Source organism: Diceros bicornis, unplaced genomic scaffold (assembly GCF_020826845.1).
Source record: "Diceros bicornis minor isolate mBicDic1 unplaced genomic scaffold, mDicBic1.mat.cur scaffold_73_ctg1, whole genome shotgun sequence".
Taxonomy (NCBI): Eukaryota; Metazoa; Chordata; class Mammalia; order Perissodactyla; family Rhinocerotidae; genus Diceros; species Diceros bicornis.
This window is the reverse complement of record NW_026691615.1, coordinates 1,647,771-1,666,359: the sequence shown is the minus strand read 5'-3', so window position 1 is coordinate 1,666,359 and position 18,589 is coordinate 1,647,771. Positions and strand designations below refer to the sequence as shown.

The 18,589-nt window shown below is 57.5% G+C and overlaps 2 protein-coding genes across 4 annotated transcripts; one reads left to right on the top strand and one right to left on the bottom strand.

Annotated features, from left to right (window-relative positions):
* Positions 1–1,465: 1,465 nt before the first annotated feature.
* Positions 1,466–8,150, bottom strand: GPR108 (G protein-coupled receptor 108). 2 transcript variants are annotated; one of them, XM_058538006.1, is made up of 18 exons: positions 7,993–8,150; positions 7,130–7,249; positions 6,265–6,315; positions 5,981–6,057; positions 5,136–5,260; positions 4,970–5,031; positions 4,801–4,869; positions 4,603–4,707; positions 4,208–4,341; positions 4,031–4,106; positions 3,441–3,514; positions 3,234–3,351; positions 3,006–3,136; positions 2,857–2,900; positions 2,556–2,605; positions 2,266–2,349; positions 2,035–2,159; positions 1,466–1,625 (listed from the first exon to the last, which is right to left on the bottom strand). In XM_058538006.1, exons 1-18 carry the CDS (start codon positions 8,110–8,112, stop codon positions 1,553–1,555), a joined length of 1,638 nt encoding a protein of 545 aa, XP_058393989.1. In that variant the 5' UTR covers positions 8,113–8,150; the 3' UTR covers positions 1,466–1,552. The 2 variants fall into 2 exon arrangements, with proteins under 2 accessions (XP_058393989.1, XP_058393990.1); XM_058538007.1 differs by lacking the exon at positions 7,993–8,150 and adding an exon at positions 6,513–6,584 and having other exon boundaries at positions 7,130–7,171.
* A 2,114-nt stretch (positions 8,151–10,264) lies between these two features.
* Positions 10,265–18,534, top strand: TRIP10 (thyroid hormone receptor interactor 10). 2 transcript variants are annotated; one of them, XM_058537981.1, is made up of 14 exons: positions 10,265–10,324; positions 11,505–11,620; positions 11,709–11,765; positions 12,555–12,702; positions 12,788–12,850; positions 13,041–13,145; positions 13,236–13,364; positions 13,970–14,116; positions 14,226–14,420; positions 15,865–15,974; positions 17,562–17,694; positions 17,910–18,052; positions 18,134–18,255; positions 18,368–18,534. In XM_058537981.1, exons 1-14 carry the CDS (start codon positions 10,301–10,303, stop codon positions 18,514–18,516), a joined length of 1,641 nt encoding a protein of 546 aa, XP_058393964.1. In that variant the 5' UTR covers positions 10,265–10,300; the 3' UTR covers positions 18,517–18,534. The 2 variants fall into 2 exon arrangements, with proteins under 2 accessions (XP_058393964.1, XP_058393966.1); XM_058537983.1 differs by lacking the exon at positions 13,970–14,116.
* The last annotated feature ends 55 nt before the right edge of the window (positions 18,535–18,589 follow it).

Sequence of the window (18,589 nt, the reverse complement as noted above, 5' to 3'; positions counted from 1 at the left end):
ACACCAGCATGCACGTGGAATGAAACATCCACCCTGTATGGCCACGTCCCTCCCTGCTTTAAACTCTTCCTTGGCTCTTATGGGCCCTGGTGTGAAGTCCAGGCGTGTCTGCCCGTCTTTAGGCTTCTGCCAGCTGCCCTTGCCCTCCCACTGGCCCCAGCCAGCTCAGCAGTGGGATTGCGAGCTATTCCGGGTTTCTCTGCCTTGCTCGCATAACTTCCTCAGTCTGCAATGCCTCCCCACTTCCTTCTTTGGTTGCTGGACTATTTATTCATCCGGGCCCCAGTTAGACTTGTTTCTGTCTGTAGGAAGCCTTGACCCCAGCCCGATTCCCCACCCTTGTGCCGTGCCCGCAGCCCCCAATGAAGAATGTTTCTCAGAGCCCCAAAAGAGGTTCTGGGTGATCTAGTTAAAGGGTGAGGTGGTGCTGGGGAGAAAATGCATCTTGGGAGCCTCTCAACAGGTGTGTACACAGGTGCATCTCTAACCTGAGGTCACTGCTTGATTCAGGGCAATCCTTGAAAGATCAGGCTGTGTTGCTGGGCACTATGCTGATAGATGATACTCAACGACTTACGGGACCCGCATTTTACATGCAAGGAAACAGAGAGGTTAAACGACATATCCACGGCCGCACAGCAAATGAGGGCAAGGTGGAGAGGTTTGGTGGCAGGGAGTTTAGGCACAGAGGGGCAGTGCACACAGAAGTAAAGAACAGCTCTGGAAACAGATGGCCAATATTTTGAGTCCTGAGTCGCCCGCCAACTCGTTAACTGTGTGACTTTGAGCAAGTTACATAGCCTCTCTCTGCTTCACAGGGTTTTTAATGAGGTATGGTCCACAGAAGCCTTAGAATAGGGTGTGGCATATGGCAATAGTGTTAGCTACCATTATGTATACTCTTCAGCCTGAGCCACTCACGTGTCTTCGAATCGCCACTTTTTTCTCATTTCCAGTCTTTGCCCACGCTGTCCCCTCATCTGGGCCTGTGTCCTCCCCCCTCCCCACTGTAAGCCCCTTGAGGGCTGGGATTGAGAGTGTCTTAGTCACTGCTCTGTCCTCAGCACACAGCATAGGGCCCAGCACACAGTAGCTGCTCAAATAATATTTATTGACTGTGTAAAGCAATGGATACTGCAACCCCCACTACCCTCACTCCCCCACCCCTCACCCCCACCCTCCCAACCCTCACCCCTCCCCGCGAACACGGGTTTCTAAACTGTAAACACACCCCTGGGTTAGACCTCAACCCCCCAAAAGGCAAGAAACCAGGATAGCAAAACACATTGGTCATTACTGTATAGCTGCCTCTAGGGGGAGGTCCCGGGGTGAGGACAGGGCTGCCCAATACCTGGGGGTAAGAGGCGCTGTCTGTCTTTTTCTGAACGGGCTCTGGGAACTCAGCTCCCAGGGCTCTGCGTGCCGTTGGAGCACCGGGTCCCCCCTCATCCTCCCCACACACGCTTTTGGGAGAAGAGCTGGAGTGAGGAATGTGTGTGCGGAGAGGAGGACGAAGGAGGGTCAAGGAGGACTGTCCAAGATGGGGAGATGATCACAATAGCTCCCGTCCACTGGCTGATTGGTTGACTTTGGACAGGCCTTCCCGGAACCCAGAATCGGTCATTCTAAAGGCAGAAAACAAGGAGGCGATCCAGAAGTTGAGGGGCTCTAGGCCCTATCCAGTTGGCCCCACCAAATCCACCCTCCAGCCTCCTGGCCCCGGCCCCTAGCCCTAGAGCTGCCCATGCTCTGCTCTCCACCTCCAGAAATAACCTGGCCCCGCCCACTCCTCCCCAGAGATGCCTCGGCCCCGCCCACCATAACCCCGCCCCTGTTGCCTACGCCCCGCCCACTCCACCCCAGAGCTCCCTGGGCCCGCCCACCCTGGCCCCGCCCCTGCAGCCTCAGCCCCGCCCCACCCTGGCCCCGCCCCTGCTGCCCCAGCCCCGCCCACCCTGGCCCCACCCCACTGCCCAGACTTTGCCCACTCCATCCCCAGAGCCCCCCAAGCCCCACCCAGCCCAGGGAGCTCACATTTCCGCCACCTGCAAGTCCTCCTCGTCCTCCTGGGGCAGCTGCAGGTAGGGGTTGTCGCCTGCAGGCTGGAACTTGTAGCCGGTGAGCACGAAGAAGGCGAGAGTGGAGACCTCCACCAAGAGCTGGGGGGGCGAGGGGGCAAAGCGGGAGCGTCGGGCACACACCCCCTCGCCCCCACCTTCATTGTCTGGCCCACCCTCCCACCCCACCTGGGGCCTCCGAGCTCACCTGGTACAGCCACTGCCACTGGAAAGGCATGGCCACCTGCAGCAGGATGGCGATGATCCGCGTGAAGTAGACGTAACAGATGACCTGCAGGGACACGGGTGGGAATGGGGCCAAGGGACCACCAGGGCGGTGAGACCACCAGGACCAGTGGGGATGCCTGGGGTGGGGGCCCGGGGTGGGCAGAGGGGCGGGGCTCAGAGGGGCTGCAGGTGGAGGGGTTAGGTGGGGGTGCCAATGGGCTGGTCGTCTCCCCCCAGAACTCCCCTCACGAGTGAGAATGGGGTTCCTACCATGACGTAGTAATGCCGGAAGAGCTTCAGTTTGGCTAGGTTCACTGCCACTGAGGGGTGGACACAGAGGGGGACTGTCAGGGGAAGGAGGCTCAGGGCAGGACGAAAGGGAGAGGGGTGGAGGAGAGCTGCGGACAGGGAGGACGTTTGGGGGAGTGTCCACGAGGCACAAAATCTGGAGGGGAATGTCCAGGGCACGGTAGAGAGGTAGGAGGGGACAGTCAGCGGGGAACGAAGGGACATCCAGAAGTCAGCAAGAAGGGCCTGGGAGCACAGAGGGTCCCGGGGAGCAGCACCTCACCCTTTCCGTCGGTGCCAGACGCGTCCTGGAGATGCCGGATGGACCTGGGACGGGGTGAGGGACACAGGGTGCGGTCAGCACTACCTCCATCCACCTCCGCGGGGGGCGGGGTCTCGGTCTCCAGCTGGGGTCGACTGCGGGGTCCTCACCAGACCACAGGGAAGAGGATGGCGCCGCAGCAGATGAGATCCACCAGGAAGAAGATCTCCTTCCAGAGCCCGTAGTCGCTGGCGCCCTCCTCGCGGGACTCGATGACGACGTAGGCCACGTTGGCCAGGACCTTCGGGGGCGGGGGCGGGACGGGGTGGGGTGGGTGGGCGTGCCCGACATGCGCGCATGCGCCATGCCCGCCTGCCCGACCCGGGCCCCATCCGCACCTGCAGCGGAATGACGATGCCAAAAATCTTCTTCTCCTTATCGGACAGGACGTACTTCACGAAGGCCCAGCCGGAGCCGATCAAGGCGATGGTGATGAAGAGGAGGGCACCCTTCAGTCTGGGGGAGGCAGGTAGGGGGTGGTGGATGGGGGAGCCCAGTCCTCCGCTGCCCGCCTCCCCCACCTCCGGGCACAGAAGGGCACTCACAGGTGCGTGATGTAGTGCATGACAGCGAGGCCTTCGATGGGGTGGCCCTGGCTGTTGATGAAGTAGTAGTTGATCTGGAGGTGGATGGACGGATGGATAGTCAGACAGATGGGCAGGAGGGTGGGCGAGCGGGTGGGTGCCGGTTACAACTAGGTGGGTTGTGACGGTTTGGCGACATGGATAATCGCTATGAAATGGGTAGTCAGGAAGCTGAAAGAACTAACAGTTACGATCAGGATGGCGAGTGGACTCAGAAAGGGGCAGTTACAGCCAGAACAATGGATGGACAGACCGCTGGACTAGGGGACGGCCAGTCACGGCTGCAGCAATGGAGGAAGGTCATAGTTGATGGATGGGCAGTGCGACAATGAATCGGGTGGACGGTCACAGCTGGACAGAAGGACAGGCAGAGAGATGAGTTGGACGGACAGTTGGACACAATGATAAAATGGACGGACACGTGGGCAGTTGGACAAATGGAAGCCCCAAGCCCAGGGTCTGTAAGGATTTGGGGAGTGGCCTGTATGGGCTCCTTCCTGGACCCAGAGACCCCAGCCCGCCCCCTCGTGCTCCCGGCCCGAGGCTCTCACGCTGTGGAAAAGAAGGGAGATGCTCTTGGTGAAAGCCAGGGCCGCCATGAGCCAGTGGATCTTGAAGACCTTGTACCTGCCAGAACGGACAGAAGGGGGTGGGGGAACATCAGTCAAGGGCAAGGATGGGAGAGTCTGAAGAGGGGAGGTGGGGAACCCCGGGGACAAGGGCATTACGTGTTCTTGCAGAGGATGGACACCCAGAAGATGCCAGCAGCCAGGAAGCAGGCAGACATGACCATGTAAAGCTTGAAGAGGGGAATTTCTGCCGCCGACAGGAAGCCCTCGGGGTTCTTCTCCCGGATCATGACCTGGGGAGGGGCCAGTGGTGGGCAGTGGGGGTTGCACGGTAGCTCTGGACTTGCAGACCCTTGAGTGTGAGTCCCCAGCTCTCCCACTCTCTAGCTGGGTGACCCCCTCTCTGTGCCTTAGTCTTCCCATCTCCCAAATGGGTATATCAACATTCATTTCATAGCACAGCAGCAAGGATGATCTGAAGCAACTAAAGTCTGCGTGGTACACCTGGCCTATAGTTAGCGCTCCATTAACCTGCTGCTGTCTGCTTCACTCACCGTGATGTTGAATGGATGCTCTCTTCCTGGGATCAAGTTGTAGCAATTGTGGAAGGTGAGGCTGTATTGGCCTTCCTCGGCCCTAGAGCCGATCACCACGTGGAACTGGGTGGTTAGGGGGAGACAGGAGAGGAGGCCTCAGCTTGGGGGCCCCTGCTCTGGGGAGAGGTGGGGCAGCGGGCGCTCACAGATACTCACGCTGAAGTTGTAGGAGTTGTTGAGATGGCCCAGCCCCAATATCAGCTCCTTGTCCTGCCCACTGAGGTCCTGAGGGGACAGAGCACCTTCACTGAGCAACATCCGGCCCCGGGTTCCCACACGCCCCCTGGGGTAGCCCTTCCTCCCACCTGCCCTGGCTTCCCCGAACCTGCTGGTCTCCTTGAGACGCTGTGGGTTTTGACTTGTCCTTGTCGAGCGTGGTGTTGGTCCCTGTAGGGGACAAGTGAATGAGTTTAGAAATGGCCGGCAGAGGGACAGCAGAAAAATGGGGGTACACGCAGAGCGGCCCTGCCCACACAGCCAGCCTGACTCACCGCTGTCCACCTTGGGGGAGATCATGTGCTCTGGCTTTGGGAGCCCTGGTTTGGGGGGCGCTTCAGGGAGGAGCCCAGGAGAGATAAACAGCTTCTTCTGCTCCCCATACCTTTGCACCTGGACCCTGGAGTGAGGGTGGAGGGTAGGGGAGGAAGAGACTGGGAGACTGAAGGCTCAGGTCAGGCACACCACCTGTGCCGAGGGACTCAGTGGCCCCTCGGGCCCTCGGGGTTTCCTCTCTGGTGTCGGGCTGATCAGTGGTCACAAAGTTCTAGCATTTGGGCACCAGCCACTGAGATGGCTGCCACATCTGTGCGCTGCCTGCACCAGCAATTATGTGTCATTTTCCATGACATCGACTCCCTTATTCTACTGAAGTACAGAAAATGCTGATACACACAGGGAGGCGACACGGTATCACTGGACCCAGGTGCCAGGCTGCCTGGGTCCAAATTCTAGTTCTTGGGTGTCCATTTTCTCATCTTTAGAATGGGGATAAGAGCAGTAGAAGGGATTGATGAGTTGATGCCCGTAAAGCTCGCAGGACACTGCCTGAAGCGTAGAAAGCATCAAACAAGTGTGAGCAACCGTTATTAATTCTCACAACACCCCTGTGTCCGGGTCTTCTGTTCTGAAACCCAACACTCCCCGGGCACCCCTTCCCCCTCTCCCTCCTTCCCAGAAGGCTTGAAAGTGAAATTAAAAAGTGAGCGGCTTTCTTCCTAAGAGGGCCAAGGTTCTTTCTGGCTGGCGTCTCCTTTCCACCTGATCAGCTCATGGGGGTATTGCATCAAGGGAAACTCAAAGGATGGATCTTTTGGGGAGCCCCCTGCCCCCAACTCACTGCAGATCCTTGGTGTTGATGAGGAAGAGAACCAGGAGGTTGGTACTGTTTTTCTGGAGAGGACAGACTTCAAGGTCCTGGGTCAGGGGAGTGGGCGAGACGGAGCCTTAGTTAATTCCTCCCACTGCCTAGCCTCACCCTGCTCCTTCCCATCCTGCAAGGGAGGGTCTCTTCCTGCTTCGCCCTCTGGGAAAGAACAGGGGCCTTTGGGTTCCAGATGCAGAAGACGGACAACCCTCCCCCCAAATCCCAGCCCCGCTTTGCTCCCTCCCCCCTCCACTCACTGAGTAGGATTGAATGCTGCCAGATCGAACCCGGGTCAGACTGAACCCCACCTGACATGTGGGAAGAAAAGGGAAGGATGTGAGGAACTCCAGTGGAGACCCCCCCCCAAGCCACCTCTTTCAGTATCAATAGAAACATAATCTCGAATTTACTGACCACCCACTATGTGCTAGATTCCACATTCACTCACTGAATTTTCCAGCAATCCATCCTGTCCCCGGCCTCCCAAGCCCCTTTAACTCCTCACCATCCTGTGCCACTCAACTTGGATGTCACTTCCTCAGGGAGACCTTCGCTGGTCCTCTGGACCTAGCCTCCCCTGTGTTCTCCAATTAAAATGTTGATGTAAAAAAAAAAAAATCAAAAAATAATAAGATAAAAGTTGCTGGCTTCCTGCCTTGGGCTGTGGAATCCAGCATACTTGAATGTACATCCAGGATCTGTGACTCTGAGCAAGCCACACACCTCCGAGCCTATGTAAACACCTCTAAGATTGGATTTACAGGTGTAAAACTGTCAGAGCATCCTTGAGAGGTGGCTATGTGGGAACAGACCCATGGAAATTGCTTTGCATGGTACCTGGTACCCAGTGGATGCTCCATGAATGCTAGCTACTCATTTTGCCTGCAGGAATTGGGGCTGTCTTGTTCACTGGCATGCTCTCTCTCCCCCACCCCACCCCAGCTCAATGAGATATTATTATTCCCATGTTGCAGATGAGGAAACTGAGGCTCAGAGAGGCCAAGGGACTTGCCCAAGATCACATGAGTGAGAGGCAGGGCTAGGATGTGAATCCAGAACTAGGGGGGCCTCGGAAACTTGTGCACCTCGCCCTCTTCCAGCAAAGTCCTCAAAGCCCCTCACCAGTGGCTGTTGCTCTTCCGTCTTCTGGAGGCCCAGCTGCAGGAGGCTCATGTCCACCTCCAGGGAGCCGTTGGTGTAGAAGCCAAAGTTGTTCAATGGGATATCTGCTCGCTTCTCCCCCTGCCGGAGATCAAGGATGCAGAAGCAGCTCAGACTTCCCACCAGCCCAGCCCCAGGGTTGGGGCACGAGGCTCCCCCGAGGGCCTCGGCCCCCTCCTGGTATCCCCATATTTAGGACAGGTCCAAAGGGTGACAGGAGAGGCTGAGAGGGCCTTCCTGGTGGCCGAGACCCCAGACCCATCCCAGGCAGGGACAGGGTGGCCCCTGATCCTGTGGCCACTGTTCTGAAAGCCCAGGAAGAGAAAGCCTGGGGCACCTGGAAGTCCCCCCACTGAGTGAACACCGGCCAGAGAGCAGAGTTATTCATCTCGGTGTGCCTGCCCCCACCTTCCGGAAAATTTTTAAATTCCATCTGAGCCCCCAGCGTGCCGAGATTTCAACTGAGCCCCCAAGATCCCAATGAGTGCCTAGAGGACCCCATTCTAGAACCCCCAGGGTCTCCCATGGGCGAGGCCAAGGTCCCTAGCGCCCCCAAACCGATCCCGAGAATTTGGAAGGCCAAAAGTCAAGGCTCCCGGCACATGAAGCCCCGCCCCCGACGGGCACCGTCGACCGGGCAACTCCATCGGGAGGACAGAGGGGGCTACCAAGACGAGCCCACTCCGGGCCCGGAAGCGGGGGGCGCCGGACCGCTCCATCCCGCGTAAGGAGCAGGGGAGGTAGGATGAGACCACTCCAAGCCAGAGGCTTCTCCGGGACAAAGCTGCGTCCCCCACCCCGGACTGCAGCGCAGCGGGACTCACCGTCAGCACCAGCCGGTGGATGCGCCCAGAGCAGCCGCCACATAGCAGCAGCAGAAGGAGCCGCTGCCCCCACTCAGCGGGGCTCCAGCGGGCGAGCCCCCTCCTCTCGCTCACTGCCATTTCTGGAGCCACCGCCTCCCCTAACACCGCCTCTGACTCCCCTAAGCCCGCCTACCCGTGAGCCAATCGCTGCACGGTGGGGCCCGACCCTTCGGCTTTGTCAGCCCGTCCAGCCAATCAGCGATCGTCTCCTCGCAAACCCGCCCCCGCACAACGCCAAATGGACAACACCAGCTCCGAATAGGAGTGCCGATACCGCTTAACCCCGCCTCCCCTTTCACCAATCACTAGGAATATTGTTCCGGATGTAATTTGATGAACAGTCCATCTAACCAATTGTGATGGATCCGATATCCGGCCCTTGAAGCGGAATTCCTCAATCCACGCTTAACTGACAGACCGATCCGAGACTACATTACCCAGAATGCAGCGCAACAGGGCAGTCAATAAACTTCACTTCCCAGTATCCCCAAGGACCGACATCCCCCGTCTTATCCCTGGGATGTGGCTCCCAGCCAGAACTGAGGCTTTTGGTAAACACACGCATCTGCTGCGGCCTGTCCTGTTCTCCTAATCTTCCTGATCCACCGAGAGGCCTAAACCTGGCCCCAGGCTAACTCTTGACCATAGGATGACCTATGACCTCAGGCTGAGTCCCCAGCCGTAGGCGGAACCTCCTATCCCAGAGTGAGGCAACTGGAGGCCCACCTGCAGATCCCAGGCTGGGCTTGATTATGGGCTGAACCCTGACCCCGGGCTGGGCTGAACAACCTCTCTGCAACTCCGCCCAGACCTCAGCCTGAAACCCAGACTCCCCCACCTCTTTCTGACCTTCGACCTACACTGAGCCTCAGTCTCTGGTTGAGCCCCCTACTTGGACTGAGCCCTGACCCTTAGGCCCTAGTTTGAGTCCCAGACCCCCAACTGGATTGCTGAACCCGCTGCTAAGCCTGCGACCCCATTCTGAGACCCCATCCCAGCTGTGGTGGCGATCTGGGATGAATCCGAAATTCGGTTTGAGTTGGAGACCAGGGTTGAGACCCTAATCCCAAGCTGAGTCCCTGACTCCATCTGATCCCCAGCCTCTGGAGCACAGCCCACTTTGCACCTTGAGGTTTCCTAGCTCAGAAGCCACCAGCAGGGGGGGCCAGGTCCCCGCAGAGCCATCTGTCCCAGTGTGAGCTCCAGGGAGCTATCCTCCTAGGTTCACCAGTCTGTGTACTGGGAGCCTGGGGGCTCAGAGCCTACTCCTCCCCGGGGACCTGGGGGCCCCAGCCCCAGCAGGGCGTCTGTCACCTCTGTAGCCACAAAGTACCAAAGGCAGGAGAAAGTGAGGGTGGGAGCTGCTGGGACCTCTGCCCTTTCATCCCAGTGCCTCAAAGGGATTAACAAAGTGTGAACAGACTTTTATGAGGGAGGCGACAGACTTCCAAGCCCCAGGGCTCGAGTATCTGGGGGGAGGTGCGGAGACGGAGTTAGAATCCCAGAGTCTGTGCAGACAATTAAACCTGATTGGGCCTTAATGGATGCGACTGGAAACTGGGCAGGTGCAAGCGTGAACTGGATGGGAGCTGGGGAAAGGCCTGGGCCGGGCGCTCCAAGGACGGCCCGTCCTCAGTTTCCCGGCGATTTTCGGGGGGGTGGGGGGGGGGAGAGGCAGGATGCGGTGGGGGCGCTAATGGACCCGGCCTTGGCAGAGGCGCGTCCTGGACAGGATCGAAGTCCTCCCATCCGCCCTGTGGCCGGAGGGACCAGACCATTAGTGAGACGAGTGTAGAGCTCTGGAGCCGGGCCGGCCCGCAAGAGCCGGGTGACCTCAGGTTCTCTCTGCGACGGGGTGGGGGAAAGACTTCTTGGGTTGGAGTTTTAGTGTCTTGGCCCTTTAAGGAATGGTTGACTGGAAAGAGGGAAGGAGGAACAGTTCGGGGCGGGGCAGGGGTGGGGAGGATAAGAGGTGCCCGGGGGATTTCGAAAATGGGTGGGGGTCCTTTAAGGGGTCGGTCCAGTGGCCACGTTCCTTTAAAAGGGGGCGGAGCGTCCGCCGGGCCCCGCCTCCTCGGGGGCCCCACCTTTAGGGCGCTGTGCTGGGTTCTGCGGGGTGGAGGCGTGGCTGAGCCTTTGGGGGCGTGGCCTAGCGGGGAGTGGGCGGGGTCGGGGCGGGGCCGGAGCACCGCCCTGGGCTGAGTCTCCCGGCGGGTGGCGGCGGGCGGCGGGGACCGGGCGCGGCTGCGGCCTCGGCGGGAGCAGCATGGACTGGGGCACCGAGCTGTGGGTGAGTCCTATCGGTCCGGCTCCGAGCTCCCCCTTCCTGAGGTCCAGACCCCCCAACTTTGCCCCTGTAGTAGCTTAGCGGGGGCTCCGCGCCTTCGCTTCCACCGATCCTTGGAGTCTCCGCTCTCCGCCCTCTCTCGGAGTGTCCCAGGGCGTTTCAGGACGCCCGGGGGCAAAGGGCGACCTTGCAGGAGCGGCGTAGGGAAACTGAGGCACGGGGTGCAGAGTGAGGAGGGCCCAGAAGAAGTCCTGGGACCAGGCCGGGGCGGCCGGGCGAGGTCACCTATTTTGAGCGTCCTGGCTGGGCCAGCGGCTTATCTTACGGCCCCTGGGTCCCTGCCCGCCGCCCGCCTGTCTGGCTGGTGGGGGGGAGGGGACCCTCTGGCCACTTGCAACCCCACGTGGGACCTAGAAGTCCTGACCGCCCTTTCTGTCGCCTCTAATCAACACCTAGGGGCTTGGGACCCTCTGGGGGAGGAGGGGGCTGCAAGGCTCGGCCTCAGCCCCCTCCCCCTGCCCGCCCCAGGCCAGGGAGGGGCCGCCCCCAGGCCGCCTCTAACCTCAGCTCAGGAAGCCCCAGGAATTTCCCCCTATCCTAGCCGGGACCTCTGTCCCCTCCTCTTTCTGGAGGCGGTGGCATCCCTGGGTTCCTGGGTGTAGCGAGGTAGCCAGATCCTCCCTCCCTCAACACTGGAATTTCTTTTGGAGGTGCAGTGGAGTCAGTAGGGGAAACTGAGTCACCCATCGGGGGACCCGGCGAAGCATGGCGACCTGGGGGACCTGGTGCCTGCTGCCTGGCCATTCTGGGGCCCCCAAGCCGCAGGGAACCCTGCCCCTCTGGCCCTGACTCACGCCGGGCCGGCCGGATTTTCCGGAATCTGGGGGGAATTAGAAGAGCTGGGGCAGGGGGAGTGGCCCTGCCCCATTCCACACCCCGCTTGGCTGTCCGGAGACGGGGACCCTGTCGTCCGGCTGGGGCCCCGCCCCTGTTCCCTGGCTCTTCCCGGGAAGGGGAGGGGGTTCCCGCCGGTTTCCTGTCTCCCCCCGCGCTGCGCCGGGGCGGGGCCGGGAAGTCACTCCTTCTCGGAGCTGGAGCCTCGAGGCAGCCGGGGCGCCTGGTCCGCAGGCCATGGGGTCCCAAGGTCTTGACCCCGGCCCTTCCTCGTCCTCCTTCCGGCCAGGATCAGTTTGAGGTGCTCGAACGGCACACCCAGTGGGGGCTGGACCTGTTGGACAGATACGTGAAGTTCGTGAAAGAGCGGACAGAGGTGGAACAGGCTTATGCCAAACAGCTTCGGTGAGACCCTAGGGTGGGAGCGCCCTGGGGCTTGGGGGAGCCGTTGGAGGGCTGGGGGCTCAGCCTTCCTGTCTCTCTCTCCCCTTAGGAACCTGGTGAAAAAATATTTGCCCAAGAGACCTGCCAAAGATGACCCTGAGTCCAAGTAAGGATGGAGAGGGGATGCAGGGCTAGATTTTGGGGTGGGAAGGGGGTGTGGGCTCTAGTTCCTCCTCCTCGGCTGAGCCTCCCAAGCAAGTCCCTCGCCTTTCACCTCAATTCCTACCTAGAGATAAGAGCATGGTTGCAGGGTCTGGCTACCTGGATTGGAATCCTAAATCCACTACTTTCTACCCTAACTGCTTTGGGCCATTGACTCAAGCTTCTGTTTTCCCCCGCCTAATACATGAGGGAGACTCCAGCAGTTACTAAATGATAGACTCTAGGCAAGTGAGTTTGTGCCTCTGTTTTCCTCATCTGTGAAATGGGGATGATGACGATGACCTTGTAGGGCTCAAGGGAAGATTAACCGAGATAATGGGTTAAAACAGTGCCCAGTCTGTAGTAAGTGCGTAGGAACATTTCACTTTATTCTGCATCCTGGGTTCCAGAATCCAGAAAGCTCTAGACATCAAAAGTTTTTCCAGCAACTTGATTGGAGGCAACCTCTGACCTGAACTGACTTGATGGTAATTACGTTCATTACGGTCGTCGTTTTTATCCCACTTAGTGTGAATATTAATACCTCTCACTGCAAAAATATTTATGGTGTTTGATTGCAGGATGCCGCCCAACCACTGGGGTCATGCATAAAAGTGGTATAAGCATCGTATTCCCTTGCTAAAACCTGAAAAATTCTGAGTTCCGAAATGCATCACTCTGGGGTTGGGGGTCAGGGATGTGGACCCGAATTTATCTTTGCTTCTGAATGAGTGTCCGTCCCACCTGTCCCCAGGTTCAGCCAGCATCAGTCCTTCGTGCAAATTCTACAGGAGGTAAACGACTTTGCGGGCCAGCGGGAGCTGGTGGCTGAGAACCTCAGCGTCCGCGTGTGTCTCGAGCTGGCTAAGTACTCGCAGGAGATGAAACAGGAGAGAAAGATGGTGAGTGATTCCCGCCCCCCACCCCTGGGACTTCTGGAGGGTTCCTGCTGCAACCCAGGTGAGCTTATGGCTTCTCTTACCATAGCACTTCCAGGAAGGCCGTCGGGCCCAACAGCAGCTGGAAAGTGGCTTCAAACAGCTGGAGAATGTGAGTTTGTGGGCATGGAGGGTGGTTCTGGCCCCTGATCCACGGACCTTCCTCCTTTGTCTGTGGGTTTCCAGTGTGCCCTTTGTCCCACATTTGCTAGGTGACTTCCTCCATTCCCTGAAACCGTGGTTTCCCACCTCCCTACCTCGGGGACGGGGGCTCCTTCATTGTGGTTCTGTCCCCAATACAGAGTAAGCGTAAATTTGAGCGAGACTGCCGGGAGGCGGAAAAGGCGGCTCAGACGGCTGAGCGGCTAGACCAGGATATCAACGCCACCAAGGCTGATGTGGAGAAGGTGCTTGTGGGGTCTGGGACAGGCTTGGGGGTCAGTCAGGGTGAGACGGGGCCAGAACCTGGCAGGAACCCCCTCCCCGATATTCCTCAGGCCAAGCAACAAGCCCACCTTCGGAGTCACATGGCAGAAGAAAGCAAAAATGAGTACGCGGCCCAACTACAGCGCTTCAATCGAGACCAGGCCCACTTCTATTTTTCCCAGATGCCCCAGATATTTGATGTGAGTGCTCCAAGCCCCCAGCCCCACCTTCCCAAAAAACCCCCAAATTCACCAACTCCTACCCATTTGTCAAAACCCCAGCTGCAATGTTCCAGTCTCTAAATTGAAAGGGAATTAGAAACAAATAGGAACAGTGAGCTCTGCCTTTACTCAAGCTGTTTTTTTCTGCCAGGGATATCTTTCTTTCCTTTTGAAACTCCTATTCATTCTTCAAAGCCCCAGCACCAACAACCGCTCTGAAGGGTCTTGAATTTCCCCTCTTCTGTTTCAGCCGCGTATTCCACTCTCTGCTCCAACCCTGGGACTGGCAGTAACTATGCTGGGTTTGCTTTTTCTTCAAAGCCCTGGCTCCGTTGTCACCTCCTTTGAGAAGCATTTCCCAACTCCCTAGGCAAGAGGGCGGTCCTCCAAGTCCCCTCTGAAATCTCCCCAGCCCTGTGTCTCTCCCCTGACCTCACTGGGCTGGAAGTCTCTGTGCTCGATTCTGTGTTTTCCCCACCAGACTGGGCTTGGGGCTGGGGCCAGTGTGGATCTCCATCATGTTTGCGGAGTGACTCATTCTGCTACCGCCCCCTCCGTTAGCACTTCTGTCCCTGTCCCCACAGAAGTTGCAAGACATGGATGAGCGCCGGGCCACCCACCTGGGGGCTGGGTACGGGCTCCTGTCAGAGGCTGAGCTCCAGGTGGTACCCATCATCGCCAAGTGTTTAGAGGGCATGAAGGTGGCTGCGGATGCCGTGGATGCCAAGCATGTGGGTGCCTGGTCGCGGGCCAGTGACCACGGGGTGGGCAGAAGGAGGATCCCGAGGGCTAGACACCTGTCTTACCCCTCACTGTCCCCCCGCCGTCCCCTCCCCGCAGGACTCCCAGGTCCTCATCGAACTGCACAAGTCAGGCTTTGCCCGCCCTGGCGACGTGGAATTCGAAGACTTCAGCCAGCCCATGAACCGCGCGCCCTCAGACAGCAGCCTGGGTACCCCCTCCGATGGACGGCCTGAGCTCCGAGGCCCGGGCCGCAGCCGTGCCAAACGCTGGCCCTTCAGCAAGAAGAACAAGGTGGGGGCCGGGGCCCTTGGGGTGGGGGTGTGGGTGTGAGCAGGGACAGCGGGGGCCCCCACTGAGTCAGCCGTAGCTGCCGGAACGCTGAGTCCCGGGCAGGAATTTTCCTCTTGGCTGCCAGCCCGGGCTGGAGGGAAGGAAGGCCGCCGGGCGATTGGCCTGGGAGTCCCCCGAGGCGGAGGGGGGGGTGGGAGGGGGACCCGTGGCGTCTCTCTGCTGTTTCTCAGGATGCTGGGAGCAGACCTGCTTGTGGGATTCAGGGCTGGGCGAGGGCGCGGGATGCTGGCCCTCGGGACACCCCGAGTGTCTCTCCGTCCTGCCGATGGGTCCCTGGGTCCCTGACCCTCAGGCTGTTTTTTCTGGGGATTTTTGGCTTTCAATGTCAAGCACATACCTGGACACCCCTGGTTTACACCTTCGACACTCCCCGACGTTTATGCCTTTTACTCTGTTTTATACCCCTGGTCCCTCTTGATATATTCTTTGATACTCTTTAATTTCTACGTGCACGCCCCGGCTTAAGCCCCACCTGTAACCCATCTGATATTTCATGCCTTTGACCCCTTTCTCAGCTTGCGCTTGACCTCTGTGGCCCCATACCTGTCTGAGACCTTGATTCCTGCATGCATCTCCCTCCACCTTCTGGACTGTGAGCCCAGAAAGCTGGGGGGACACAAACATGGGCCTCCCTGCACCCCCAGGTCCCATTCTAGGTACTGGACGTAGGATGCAGGGGACCTGGGACATATGGGGGTGAGGGAGGGATCTGGCCTTCTGGCTCACAGTCTAATGCCCTCCCTGCCACCTCCCAGATTTTTGTGTTGCTCTCTGCATGCATTTTCTGTGTGTGATGTGGATCTTGAGTTGTGGTTTTCTTACCGTTTTTTTTCTTTTCTCCATTTTGTTTTTTCCTTTTTTCTTTATTGCGTCCGTCCATCCGTCCGTCCATCCTTATTCTCTCCATCCTCCCACTCCTCCTGATCCATCCCCTCCCCGGCCCCCGTCGGTAGCCGCGTCCCCCACCCCTCTCCCCCCTGGGGGGCCCCCTGCCCTCGGCAATGCCTAACGGACCCCCGTCCCCCCGCTCCGGCCTCGACCCCTTGGCCATACTGAGTGAGATCAGTAAGTCGGTCAAACCGCGGCTAGCATCCTTCCGCAGCCTTCGAGGCAGCCGTGGGGTAAGTGAGGCCAGCGGGGGAGGAGGAGGGGGCAGCCCCAGCCCGCCCAGCGGCCGGGTGGCGGGACCCTGGGCTCGCTTCCTGCCGCTGGCTGGGTCCCCTCCTCCCATTGCCCGACCAGGACCTGCTTCGCTCCGTGCATGGCTTTGCCCCCCAAGAACCTTGGGTGGGGAGGAAGGTGGACTTGTGTGTCTTAGGAATATCTTGGAGCCTGGAAGCTCAGCCTCCTTGATCCCAAACTCAGTCCCCTTCCCACCTTACAGACAGTGGTGACTGAGGATTTTAGCCACTTGCCTCCAGAGCAGCAGAGAAAGCGGCTTCAGCACCAGTTGGAAGAACGTAATCGGGAGCTACAGAAGGAGGTCGACCAGAGGTAAGGTAAGGGGGTGGGCAAGTAAGGAACAAAGTAAAATAATCAATGAATTATATTGAAATGGTCCTCAAAAATCTCCCCCCAGCAAACCCCAGGCCCCGATGGTTGTACAGGTGATTCCTACACGTATAAGAAACAGTTACTTCCCATCTTATACTGTTACCACATGTATAAGAAACAGTTACTTCCCATCTTCTATGAGTCATTCCAGCAAACAGAAAAAGAGTAAAAGCCGCCAGCTCATTAAAGAGGCTGGTAGAATCTCAGTTCCAAAATCAGTTAGCAAGAATGCAAGAAAATAAAATTACGGGCTCATTTGACTTCACTTATAATCTTAGGCGCAAAATCGTAGCCAAGCAAATACAATGACGTATTAAAAAATAACACACCACGTGGTGGGGATGGTTGCACAACAATGTGAATGTACTTAATGCCGTGGAACTGTACACGTAACAAAGGTCCAAATGGGAAATTTTATGTTATGTATATTTTACCATGATAAAGAAAAAATAATTAAAAAAAAAAGACTTCAAAAAAATATATCATGTTCCGTTGGGTCTTATCCCAGTAATGCAAAGATGGTTCAATATCAAAAAATCTATCCATCTCATTCACCACATTATAAGAAAAAAAAAAAGCATATGGTTATTCATTTAATAACTCAAACCCTTAAAACCTTAACAATAAAAAATCTGCCAGAATAAAAAAAGGAAATCTTTACTCAGTCTTTCCAGGCAACAAGATCCTCTTCCCAGTGCTCTTACATAATAGGAACAATGTTTGCCACTTGAGGACAGGCGGCCAAATTATATTTTGCCATTTGCACAGAACCTCCTGTACAAAACGGCTTTTATTGGTGTCAAGTTCCATTCAGAACTCTGTAGCTGCTGAGTTTTTATGGTGCAGGGGTTAAGGCTTTGGCTGCATGCTCTGGAGTCAGGACAGACTGGCCTCAAATTCCAGCTGTTTTGCCTGTCTGTGCCTCAGTTTCCTCATCTGTAACAGGCACCAGCTGTTAGGACTGGAAAGAAGCTGAACCCAGGTTTGACATATTGCAAAGATCTATGCTTGTAACCATTACTGCCTGTATATATAGATGTGATAATAATAACGTCTAGCATTTATAGAGTGCTTACTGTATGCCAGGCATTATTCCTAATGCTTCACATGGATTCGCTGGAATTCCCAAGTTTTCCTGAGAGCCTGAGCAGATGTAGGATCCTGACTATCTTGTTTAGTGCCATATTTCTGATGCCCGGAACAGTACGTGATATGCAGTAGGTACTCAATATGTGTCTGAATAAATAAAGGCACTGTTCTAATCTTCACAGCCACTCACATGAGGTAGATATATCATCCTCATTTTCAAGATTAGCATACTGAGACAGAGTTTCAATAACTTAGGCCAAACTCATACAACTAGGAAGTACCCAGACTGGGATTTGACCCCACACACTGAAGCACCAGCATTCGAGTGTTCACCACTGTCCTATCTTGTTATTTGCTTCTTGAAGCAAAGCCCATGTTTTTTGCTTGTTAAATCACATGGGGCTGTTCCTTCTCGTCTGTCTGTCTGTCTCGTCCTAGGGAAGCCCTGAAGAAAATGAAGGATGTGTACGAGAAGACGCCCCAGATGGGGGATCCTGCCAGCTTGGAGCCCCGGATCACAGAAACTCTGAACAACATCGAACGGCTGAAATTGGACGTGCAGAAGTATGAGGTCAGGGAAGACCCTGGGGAGGGGCGGGGGCCCGCGGGCCTGGCTGAGTCACTGCCCGGGGGAGTGTTGGGGGGCAGGGTGGTGTCGGGGGGACTCCAGCTGTTTCTCATCACAGCCTTGGGTGTGCATGGATGATCTCAGGGAACCTCCGGATCCAGAGTAGGCTGACCCCGGAGCCCTGCCCTGGAACTGACAGTGTAGTCCCCCCTTCTCAGGCTTGGCTGGCAGAAGCTGAGAGCCGGGTTCTGAGCAACCGGGGGAACAGCCTGGGCCGGCACGTCCGGCCTCCAGACCCCCCAGCCAGTGCCCCCCCAGACGGCAGCAGCAACAACAACGCATCACAGGACAACAAGGAGAGGTAAGCAAGGAGGCCAAAGTGGATCCGGCCCTGGGACCCGGGAGGCCTGTCCTCCTTACCTGCCTTGCTCTCCCCAACCAGCTCTGAAGAGCCCCCCTCGGAGGAAAGTCAGGACACCCCCATCTACACGGAGTTCGATGAGGATTTTGAGGAGGAGCCCGCATCCCCCATAGGTCACTGTGTGGCCATCTACCATTTTGAAGGTGAGGACAACTTGGGTGGCCCATGAGTTGCTTTGTGGGGGGAGGGGTGTCTGGGTCGGTTTTGTTTAAATTCGCCTGAAGCAGACCTGAGCCCACCACCACCCCATGACAGGGTCCAGCGAGGGCACCATCTCCATGGCCGAGGGTGAAGACCTCAGTCTCATGGAAGAAGACAAGGGCGACGGCTGGACCCGAGTCAGACGGAAACAGGGAGGCGAGGGCTATGTGCCCACCTCCTACCTCCGGGTCACACTCAACTGAGACCTGCCCGAGGCGGGAAGAAGGGGGCTGTTGGCTGCTGCTTCTGGGCCACGGGGGGCCCCAGGACCTACGC